Source organism: Anarhichas minor, unplaced genomic scaffold (genome assembly GCF_050575085.1).
Source record: "Anarhichas minor isolate MPS153535 unplaced genomic scaffold, ASM5057508v1 ptg000026l, whole genome shotgun sequence".
Classification (NCBI taxonomy): Eukaryota; Metazoa; Chordata; class Actinopteri; order Perciformes; family Anarhichadidae; genus Anarhichas; species Anarhichas minor.
In genome coordinates, this window is record NW_027466472.1 from 3684662 (window position 1) to 3696293 (window position 11632).

The 11632-nt window shown below is 43.4% G+C and overlaps 2 protein-coding genes across 2 annotated transcripts; one reads left to right on the forward strand and one right to left on the reverse strand.

Moving 5' to 3' along the window:
* Positions 1–16: 16 nt before the first annotated feature.
* On the reverse strand, positions 17–5841 carry srpra (SRP receptor subunit alpha). The gene is made up of 15 exons (XM_076099984.1): positions 5727–5841; positions 5479–5616; positions 5074–5157; positions 4803–4966; positions 4474–4634; positions 4214–4376; positions 3876–4032; positions 3625–3755; positions 3393–3514; positions 3220–3306; positions 2545–2717; positions 2023–2236; positions 1775–1938; positions 1345–1443; positions 17–1218 (listed from the first exon to the last, which is right to left on the reverse strand). The coding sequence occupies exons 2-15, from the start codon at positions 5599–5601 to the stop codon at positions 1090–1092; spliced, it is 1971 nt and encodes a 656-aa protein (XP_075956099.1). The 5' UTR covers positions 5602–5616; positions 5727–5841; the 3' UTR covers positions 17–1089.
* Positions 5842–7636: 1795 nt separating this feature from the next.
* Positions 7637–10825, forward strand: tirap (toll-interleukin 1 receptor (TIR) domain containing adaptor protein). Its single transcript, XM_076100970.1, has 3 exons — positions 7637–7792; positions 7980–8585; positions 8794–10825. The coding sequence occupies exons 1-3, from the start codon at positions 7765–7767 to the stop codon at positions 8844–8846; spliced, it is 687 nt and encodes a 228-aa protein (XP_075957085.1). The 5' UTR covers positions 7637–7764; the 3' UTR covers positions 8847–10825.
* Positions 10826–11632: the final 807 nt, after the last annotated feature.

Below are 11632 nucleotides of genomic sequence, written 5' to 3' on the forward strand. Positions count from 1 at the left end.
CATACGACAGAACAAGTTCCACTTCATAGCAGCTTTATTTAGAAATGTTTACATTCTCATAAATTAGCTCAAATGGCCTGTAGAACTCTTGATTCTTTCATATTGCACTACCACAAATTAAACGGGGCTGGAGACATTTAAGACTTCTAGTTCCTCTTACGAACGAAGAGTAAATCATGAGGGGGAAGCATAAATAAAAAGGCCCAACAGAACTCCAATGAACCACACAGAAAAGTGCAGTCTGAAAATCTGGACAACCTGTAAGAACTAAGAAATATTTACAAAATATCTTCCCACTGTTCAACTATGAACTGAGGAAATCAAAGTCTCCATTTTGTAATGAAACTGTTAGGTAGACACGGACCGATCCATCCAGAACTAGTGAACCACCGTTAGTAGAGATCTTTTTCATGTTTGACAGGAGACAACATCTAACGTCAGCGCCCAGATTATGTCTGTATGTTGTAAACACATTCAGACTTGTGGGTTGTTTTTTTTACCTGCATGGTACTCTTGATGGACAACTACCCATGTAGTGAAAGTGATAACTAAGAAGACAGGAGACAGATAGGCACTATGGTCACTAAGCTCTCCTCAGGTGCATCCAGCAAGTCGTTACGACTCGACCATTTACATGAAGAGTGGGGGGGGGGGGGGGGGGGGGTGGGGGGGACTGACTGACAAAACGCCAGGTCGGGAGTTTTGTTTTTTTTCTTTACTGTGTACACCAGTAAACTGGTGACATTTACAGCCTAGGTGCATTTAGTCAGCCAAAATGTAATTTGGATGTGACGTCAATGCAGGCCTAGACATTTAGAAATGATTCGAGGGGAGGAGGCCCCTCTGTCTTTTTTTTTTTGCAAAATGTTCCGTCTTTCTAAGTGCACACTTGTCCTTTACTGGGAGAATAAAGTCCTGTGCGTGACATGATCTCTTCATTTGATGCAAAGTAGAGAGGGGCAGGACAGGAGGATGAGGGCGGAAGGCAGGTTTAGCAGGGCTGGAACATCTCACAGCGGTGTGGCAAAAAGGTATCGTTGGCTTTTGTTTTTGCGGCGATGGATTAAAAACAGCAGAACATGCAGTCACTTAAGCCTTCATCAGGGCACTGACCACAGCGCGGGCATTGAGGCTGCGCAGGTCGTTGTAGGTCTGCCCTGTGCCCACAAACACGATGGGCTGTCCAGTGATGTACGTCATGGAGATGGCAGCACCGACCTGTGGAGGACGGAGGACGCGTGAGTGCTACCGACTTTACAGCAAAATATTCACAAGTCATCAAAAGTTGCTTTAGCGGAACCACATCGCATGATTTAGGCTGGATAGGAATATACGTAAGGATACCTTGTCATCGATGGTGTCGAACTTAGTGAGAACGATTCCATCGATGAGGCGGGGCTTGTCGGACATGGAGTGGTCTGCCAGAGCCTGATTGAACTTTACCTGAGGAGACAAGGAAATAAAAGCCGAGTCATTCGTGGGAAAACTGATGACCCTCAGGTTAATACGCATGGCACTCTCTTTCCATCTCACTGAGTGCAGAGGAGGAGAAAACCTGTCCACAATGACTTAAACACGGCAGCAGAACGCTGACCTCTGCTGGAGAGTTTAAGAACAATAGAAATCCATTTTATCCTACAGCTTTTTATTGTTGAATATGTTCTAGCAGGCGATCACATCATTATGTATACTGTGGGTTACAATGCCACTGACGTCGTCATCAGTACGTCGTGTGTTTGACCAACAAAAAGTGTGAATTTGCGATCGGTCTTACCAGCTGGTCTACTGCCTCATTGCCCACCAGAGCCTCTCCAACAAACAGCACCAGGTCAGGCATGTTGACCGCTATGAGTTTGGCCAGGGCCGTCATAAGGGGAGCGTTGTCCTGCATACGCCCAGCGGTGTCCACCAGCACCACGTCGAAGGCCTGGTTGCGGGCTGTGCGGATGATATTAAGCATTAATGGAAAGAACCACAGCTTTAAAAACACATAACTACTCAACAGGAAAGGAAGTATTGTACCGTAGGCAATGGCCTCCATGGCAATTCCAGCAGCATCCTTCCCGTAGCCCTTCTCATAGAGCTGGACCACCGGGCGTCCTCCGTGGTGCTCGGGGGGATGCAGAGAGTTCAGGCGGCGCTGGTGAGTGCGGAGCTGCTCCACCGCTCCGGCACGGAACGTGTCACAGGCCGCGATCAGCACAGAGAAACCATTCTCTATCAGCCAGAAAGAGATCTGGAGACAGACACAATCAGGACATGCTGAGGGGCGGATAGTGTGGCAAATATATATATACCATATCATAAAATAATAGTATCATCCCCAACATAGTGCAGAAATCATTTCAATATTGATTGAAGTACAGTGCAGGCATTTCAAAACCACTGAATCCCTGTGAATGTTCTACTAACAGAGCTATACACGACCACAAACTCTCACAAAACAAGGACAAACAAACGGAAATGAGCGAACCACAGGAACACAGGGGGAAGTACAGGAAGTCTATTTAGAGTGTCATCATTCTTTCAACGACGACGACTCACCTTGGCCAGGTTGGTGGACTTTCCGACCCCGTTGACGCCGCAAAAAGTGACGACGAAAGGCCGCCGCTGGTTCTGGGACTCCATGACGTCTCTCAGAATGTCCACCCTTCGCTTGGGCTGCAGGATCTGCACCAGTGAGTCCTGCAGGGCCAGCTTTACTGTTGAGGCCACAGCTACACACACACACATATGTTGGGTTCTCCCTGAATCATGCATTCATACTGCTATTCACTGACACAAATGATCTCATATAGTTACATTGACATCATTATAGTTACTATATTGTGCTTTTGGACGTGGGTGAGAGCACCAGAAAGGGTAAATACATAAATAGTAACAATATGATAATGAAAGTACACTTTTTAAGGCCCTTCTTGATTTGCTGTGTAATGAATAATCTACAATGTAAAATATGCACTTGGTCTTTCAACACCTTTTGTTATTTACAAGTACAAAATTCTGGAACTGAGCAACATTTCAAATTGCATCCTGTGTCGATGAAACTTAATCAATTTACTTCGATAATCACGGACTATGTCATTACTGTAATCACATTACTTTTCCCAGCATGTGGACTAGCAGAGCAAGTGAAGGCATAGAAGATGCACCTTGCATTGTAACTAATGAAAAACATATTTAAGACGGCGGGCGAGGATTGTGAGTGCGTGTACTTACTGGTGAATGTGCCCATGACTTTGCCCTCCAGTTTCTTGGCTACAGAGTCACAGAGCTGGTAGGCGATTTCGGCTGCTACATTCTTTGCTGTGGGATAATAAAGCAGAAGAATGAATAGCAAGACGGCGCATTGCAGAAAATCAAGAGAGGGAGAGTGAGCTGTGCCATCGTACTGATCAGGTGGTCCTTCATCTTCTCCAGCACTGACTCCATGTCCTCCCGGCTCAGGCTCTTGGAGCCCACCAGGCCCTTCAGCATCCCAAACATGCCCCCAAAACCGCCACTCTTTTTGGAGCTGAAATCAATGAACAAAGCTGTGCAAATCAAATCAGGTTTTTGAAAAATGTGTATAAATGTATAACAAATACCCTGAAACGACAGTGTAACATTCAAATACTGTCTTACCTTGTCTTGCTTGTTTCACTGACAACCACTCTCTCCTCTTCCTCCTCCTCCTCCTCCTCCATCTCCTCATCCTCACTGGACTCATAGTCCACAGACAGCAGGTCACCCTTCATGGAGTTTAGCTGCATCCCCTGAAACACAACCAGGACATTGAGGACTTGGAATGTATTTGAACATTATTAGTGTACCTAATACTCGTGTATTTTTACCTAGAAACCTCTTCGGGGTGGAGGGGGGGGGGGGGTACTCACCAGGTCAATGTGTGCGTCCTGGTTCTGTTTGCTACCATTTAGGGAATCATCTCCATTCCTTCCGCTGTAGTCCAGCTCCTTGGTGCTGCTGCCACCCATGTCCCAAACACGCCTTTGCTTCTCCTTGGGCTTCTGAGGTTTTGGGGACTTACTGCAACTAGGATGACAGAAGAGCAGAATTAAGCAATCAGACATGCTTTTACACTGGGCAACTGACATGTCGATGGTATATTTCGAGGACCGGCCCATTCAACGCTGCCGCTGGGGAGTCAGCTAAGTTCATCAAAAATGTACCTGTACAATTCATTCATGAATTTAATTCTTGGATTTTCTCTTACGTGGCTTTCTCAGTGGGTACCACCGTGCGCTTGCGAAAGAATTCCTCTCGCTTCTTCTGTATGATCTCCTCAGGAGTAAAGCCCTGGTTACCATTCTCAACCGGATTGTGCCCAGACGACGCGGCCGTGCCTTGATCCACTTTGACAGGCTCAGCTGCAGGAGCTGGAAAAGATTGGAATATCAAAATTAAGTCCGGATTGAGGCTAAATGACTGGCCATTTAGATATTTTAGAAGAACCTCTCACACAACGGCACTTACCCTCCTTTTTGGTATTTTTATTCTTCTTGCCACCCGGTTCCTTGACTTTTTCCCCACCCTTGATCTCAATCATAGACTTCACAGTTTTTTGGGATTTCTCGGACTCCTTAAAGGTCCGCATGGCAGTCGGGCCCCGAGCTCTGCTGCTCTCCTCCGCCTCCCTTCATGTAAACAGTTGATGCATGTCAGAACGGGCAGGACACAAAATATTCTGGTCAATGAAGCATCTTTAAATCCTGATGAAGTGATTATGTATTTATAATGATCACTTGAGTTAAAGTTCTTCATTACAGGGAATCGCGTCCATGAGTGAAACCCTGTGCGTTTACCTGAGAAGCACCTTGAAGTCATCCCCAAACTCAAAGCTGTTATTGATTAGCTTCAAAGCCCCCTTTTGCTCCAGCTCGTTCTTATACCGATCCCTAAAATGGAGCTGAACGTCATCTATGAACTTGTCCACATACGTCAGCGTCAGGATCTTTTGAAAACCCACCTGGACAGAGACAAGAGAACATGATCCTCAACCTTTAAAGCATTAGTTAGAACATTAGTTGCAGATGTGCACAACTCTATTATCTTGGATTGTAATCGGAGACTTACCACAAAAATCAACTCAAACTCATTGTCGAGCTTGTATTTCAGACTCAGGGCCTCGTGAGTGTATGAATTGTTCCCACTTCGCTCCTGTAACACCACAAACATCGTTGACATGTCAACAGGAGCCAACTACCCACACATGGCGTTGCTGCTAACAGCTAAGCTAGCCTAACGTGTCTTCTTAATGTGAAAGAAGTCACTGTAGCAACAACTATATCTACATTTTAACAAGGTGATTCTTACGCTATTCACATCGCAAAAGTCACGAGTACACTACCGTTACGCAATGAGCTAACGTTTGCTAACAGTTACCTACTAGCGTTAGCATTAGCTAGTCCAAGCCACAGCGAGAATTAGTGAAACAGACATATGTCACAGGCTTTTTTTTGACCTGTCACCACGTCCCACCTGAAGGATTACGGAGCGGATCAGAGCGTTGACAGGCCCGGCGAAGGATTCACTGACCCCGGCTCCATGAAAGCACCACAACACTATCCCCCCTTTGCTGAAGATGGTGAAGAAATCTAGCATCTTGACACCACGTATCTAGAGTAAAGAAACACACAAAAAAGATGAGACAGAAGCCCTGCGATGAACGAATGGGTGTGTAAACGTTTAAAGGTGTAGTACATACTCTTCAAACAATTACATCTTACCAAATATTAGTCGAATCGATGTTAAATCCCCCACGGGTAAAATAAATCCGCCACCAGAGCTAAACTGTTTTAGACACGTCAGATGCGAAACCCGGAAGTGACGCTCCTCTTCTTCTTCTCTTAAAATAGATGGCGCATCGCAGACAGTTTGAAGTGCCTTTCGCCGCCTACTGTACAGGAGTGGCGTAACATCACACCGTTGTTTGTTGTGTTGGAAGGAAAAAGGGCCATCCTGGGGCCTCCTACTCCTTCTGTTTCCCATAACCCCATTCCTGTCCAGCCTCTCTGATTGTATCATGCAATGTTTTTGTTTGTCTTTCTACCTCATACAAGTTGTAGTGCAACTAAATATGTTAAACATGTATCTTTAACTCCAACCCTAACCCTGTGTGGGCACCCAGCAGAACTGGACTTCTACACCACCTCTGTGGTACTCTTCCAGTAAACAAGTGAAAGCTTTTCTCTCCCGAACTCTAGCAGTGTCTCTACTGTTTCAAACAGAACAGAGTCTCAGTGGGAGTTGACTTAATGACCCCAATGCAAAATCTTAATGATCTTTACTGCAGTCTGTCTTTGCTGCTGCTCCATTCACAATGCAGCCATAATCAAATGCTGATCTCACGAGTGCAGTTTATATGTTCATTAGTGACTGTTTATCTGCCCCCCCCAGTAGCATGCTGCAACAGCTGTTATAAGATTTATACTTTTTTGGAACTTTGCTTCCAGGTGTCTGATATGTGGACTTATTCCTCTTTAATTATATTATTTGGATTGAACCAGTGTACTAAGTAAATGTAAAAAAAGTGCAATTACTAAAGTACTTAAAGTACAGCTTTGATTACTTTTAATTTTGCGCTGGTATTTCCATTTTCTGCTACTTTTTTACACTTCTTCTACAGTAAATTATATATTTATATTATATATATCAGAGGGAAATGTATTTTTTTGGCCACGACATTTATCAGACAACTGAGGCAAGTAGTTATTATATAAATTAGGATTAACCATGATCAAAATATGATAAATTTATAACATCTGATGCATAGCTATTTTTCTGCATTACTTGTATTTTTGATAATAATAACCTATAGTACATTTTTCTAATGTCACTTACACACTTTCTACAACTACAACAGCACTTTGAACAGCACTTCTACTTTTAATGGACTATTCTAATGGTGTTAAATTGCTACTTCCACTAAAGTACAATATCTGATAACTTCTCCACCACGAGCGGTAACCACATTTGGTTACCGCTCAATTATTCCCTTCCCAGTTGTAGTCAAAGGCATATCTTTGTAAACAGGACCATTTTATTTTATCCTTATTTATTTTATTGATCTTGAAGGAAAATGAATGTACTTTCAAATGTCTTACATTATGTTTGTATGACATAAATTGTATCTATTTCTACACAACTGAAAGGAATAACCAGTTCAAGATAATGGGAAGTCCTATAGTACACACACATATAATACATACAATACTTAAATGACTGGTGAAACGGACACAATATCTGTGACAGTATCAGGTTTCATTGAATGCCTTAGGGATTTGACATTAACATGTTGGTGGTTGTGGATTTTAATAGCTCATGCTGTCCTTCCTCTTATTACTTCTTAAAATAATACAAGCATCCAAATGAGAGAGTAGTCTCATTCCTGCCTACATGAAATGTTCTTTTTGTTGAAAATCAAGTGTACTAAATGAGTCTTTTGACCATAAACGTGCTTTTAACAAATGGTTAGCTACCTGCTCAGTGAAGCATAAAGCTTGAGACACTTTGCATATGACCAAAGATATGACTAACGATGTTGCGGCGTCTCTTTCGGCAGCTACCAACTTCCTCTTTTTTTTGTGGTGATGTCAGCGCCACTTCTTTGTTGCATTCTATTGCTGTCATTGGATTGTGTCACACTGTTGCAACAGTTTTTTGTTCAGCTACTGTTTCTGTGTATGGCCAGAGAAGATCGTTTTAAGCGATGAGATTATTAATCATTGCTTTTTACAGAAAGGATTTTGGAGACGTTGATCAGACATGATGATTGATGTTTACAAAATGCATGGTAAGATCATTTCTGAAACCGTATCTTTATCCATTTGAATGCTAATGCACACTGTGCTATATGTATTATTGTGCACGCTACCATAGCCTTGAGGATGTATAAGTGGACTATGGGTCTACTCTATATATATCAACATGTGGGCTAGAATCAAGTCAAAAATATCCACACTTTGTCTTTCTCCCTTCAGGTTGGATCCAGAAACTCTGGAAATCAAGAATATCTTCATCAGCACAACGTGAACAAGAGGCAATGATGCCAGAAAAGTCAGGGTCTTCTGTCCGCAGCACATCAACTCCCCCCCCATCTACATTGTCAAGCTCTTCTTCGTCATCATCATCTTCCAAACAACCACAGCCTCACTCTGCTCTGAGCTTGCTGCAGCAATGGAGCCGAAAGTACGACGTGTTCGTGTGCCACAGCTCCGTGCACAGTGACATTGAAGAGGCTGTTCGCCTGGTCTCTTATCTGGAGTCATCACCCCGGAGCCTGAGGTGCTTTCTAATGCAGAGGGACGCCTGTCCAGGAGGTGCAATTTCCACAGAGTTATGCCAGGCTGTGAAGGACAGCCACATAAGGGCTCTGCTTATCACGCCTGACTTCCTGCAGGATGATTGGTGCAAGTACATGATGCACCAGGTTCTGGCAGAGGCGCCTATGTCCAATCGGATTATCCCCCTGGTTCAGAACCTGTCCCACTCTCAATATCCTCAGGAACTGAGGTTCTACTTCTACACTGACCTGGGCAAGAACCCTGACAGGGGTTACACCCAAGTCAAAACGACTGTGCTCAAGTGTGAGTAATGGAAACATGTTTGTTCTTTTGGCCAATTTAATAAACATATATTGAACCTGGTCTCAGCCCCAAGTTTGAAATGATATCTGTTGAAATCTATTTTTTCCTTTCCTAAATATGTCAAATTAGCTGCAAATCTACCTGCAAATGATTCCACAGTTTGGAGGTAAAGCAGTCCTTAATAATCTCTTCTTGTTGTCTTTTGCAGATCTGGAAGGCCTGCCTAAAAATGAGAAGACACTTGATGGACAACATGGATGACTCTAGCAATGGACTAAGTTGAGAAGGCAGCTCACAAAAAAGACAAGCTGTTGTCCAAGTATGACCCCACTGACACTTCCACTGGAAGAAATAGAGAAGAGACACAAAAGCTTCAATGGTGTTCATGATGATCATCATCACCTGTATTTAAAGACGCTGAGTTTTAAAGAAATGTTACACTACGGCTTTTCCTCTTTTTCTGTAGGTGACCAACATCGCGCGCGTGTGTGCGAGTATGTGGTACGGATGTTTATACAGTGAACAGGAAACAGTTGAATCCAAGCACCACTGTGGTTTATCTCCTGCATCAGAGCTGGAGAAGTACAGTGTGTGCTGCGCCCAACTAAACAGCTGACGTTTATGGGAACATGTTGTGAGCATTTCTCTTCATATACTCAGCTTGTTACACATAATTCAGGTCAATTACAACCCATAATTTAAGTTGACAATAAAAGGCACTAAAACGCCTCAAATGCATGTGATCCTCCTTTTAATACAGCTAACAAATGGACAGATTGCTGTTAAAGGATCATAATATTGTGATGCATGTAGTTTACCACTAGGGGGTGCATTTTCCACTTCTATGCAATCGGGAGTGCAAGTGAGGAGATGCCAGTGTTGAAGGTGTGATCTCTCTCTCTGGTATTTGCAAGCTTTCACCACTAAACAACAGCGATCACAGTAACATTGTGGCTCTTGTTTGTGTGAAAGAGAGAGCGAGAGTAAAAGGGAAGGACACACCCATAGCTAACTGACAGTGGGATGACATTTTCGCTGAACTGTTACCTCAAGTTATTACAGAGGAAGTGTGATTCCTGAGAAACGTTACAAGGTCATGTCTAACTTCTGGCTCAGCTAGTTGGAACAAAGTCTGGACATGTTGAAGATCTGGAAGGAACAGCCCTTCTTTCCTCCATCCCCACACACACACACACACACACACACACACACACACACACACACACACACACACACTCACACACACACACACACACACACACACACACACACACACACACACACACACACTTTCATCTCTCTGATAGATTAAATGTCCTTGGCAGCACCTTCTCTTGTCAGTCAAGCGCATTGGAATTGCTTCATTTGGTTGGCATTTGGACCATTGGATGTAGCATATCAGTTATTCAATGAGTCAACTGGAGCATGACATTTGTGATTATTGATCATTGTTGTTGTTTTTAACGCAGGCAAGGCTTTTTTCTGTTTTAGAGGAGACACCATCTGCTTCCAAGAAGTGCTTCTTGTTCCGTTTCAGATTTTTCATTAATGCTGTATTATCCTCCCACATCCCTACCTCCCACAACAACAACAGACATTTAGCACCACAATAAAAGAGCCTTGCTAATCACCTCTTTTGTGGCAAGCCAACATTGTAACATAAAAATTTAATTTAATCTCTGAAAGGCACAGATGTTCTATGAAGCTTTTTTTTTATGTTGTTGTCATAACAACTTCCTTTCCGGATGACACATGGTGAGGGCTGTAGTCATTGTCGGGAGAGGAGCCCTATAGCTGAAAAATAGCTGGGAAGAATAATACAAAAATGGAGAGACACGTCAGTGGTTTGGCTCATGCTAAATGTCAAATTGTAATTTTTAACCTTCACTTTTTGTGCGGATTAAACAAATGCCATTTAATGTGTTTGTCACGGTCTTGGGCTTTGTTTAGTTGTTTTCTCTGTATTATTTTGAATTTCCCTGCCCCTTGTGTCCTGTGTTCTCTTCACTTCCTGCCTTTGTATGTTTTTCCACCGGTGTATGGTGGCCTCGCCCCTGATTGAATCCCCAATGACCTGCACCTCCCCAGTGTATTTAAACCCGGTGTGTCCCCTGTCTCAGTGTCTGTTTGTCTGTTGTGTTACCTGCTCTGCTCTGCTTTGCTCTGCTCTGTTCTGCCCTGCTGTGATTATTTATGTTTTGGACATTTTTTGTTTGCCTATTAAATCACCATCAGTTGTCCTTCTGCTCCTGTGTCTCTCTGCATTTGGGTCCATCCCCAACCACCAGTTTTCCCCCATACCCTGACAGTGTTAATTAGTGAGGGAATTTATTAACCCTGAGGCCGTCTGCTGAAGTTTGGCTGAAAGGCTCATGTCTTGTGTCGAGACATGTCAAGTGTTCTCTTTGACTAAAATGTTTTCTATGGCTAAGACATATCTAAAATGTGTGTAAAATGGCTAAAAACTGACTAAATCTAGGCCAAAGTTGACTAAATATGACTAATACGTCCATGGAATTTTGATCTCAGGACTAAGACTACTGCTGAAGCATGCTATGTGTCAGCATTTGCACTTTCAGCATTAAGCAAGAAGTAAAAGAGAGAAGAGAGTTCCGGCCACAGGATGGCAAGCTGATGTGCTTTGGACCACCAACAGTACGGGAAAGCACTCAGCTGTTAGTCACCATGGTGGTCTCCATTGGGCGCGGCGGTACTGACCTGGACATTTCTATCTGTGGTGAGGAAATTCAGCTTGCCGTGCTACATCAAAACCCCAGCTGGGTTAATTAAAGGAGAGCAGGAGATCCAAACGTTCCATTAGGTTTCTAGTGAATGTTGGCCGTATATACAGTGCAATGAGACACGAGGATTCTGCAAGTCAAATGCAACAGCACAATGGTTTTACACACAAAGTGTAAGATGGGGTTTAAACGATGTTTTCTACCACAGCAGCACCATTTGGCAGATGCAGTCTGGTGATATATTGTTTAACACCTACTTTCCCACGAAACAAAAATACTTCATAAAACAATCCCGCAAAAACTTCT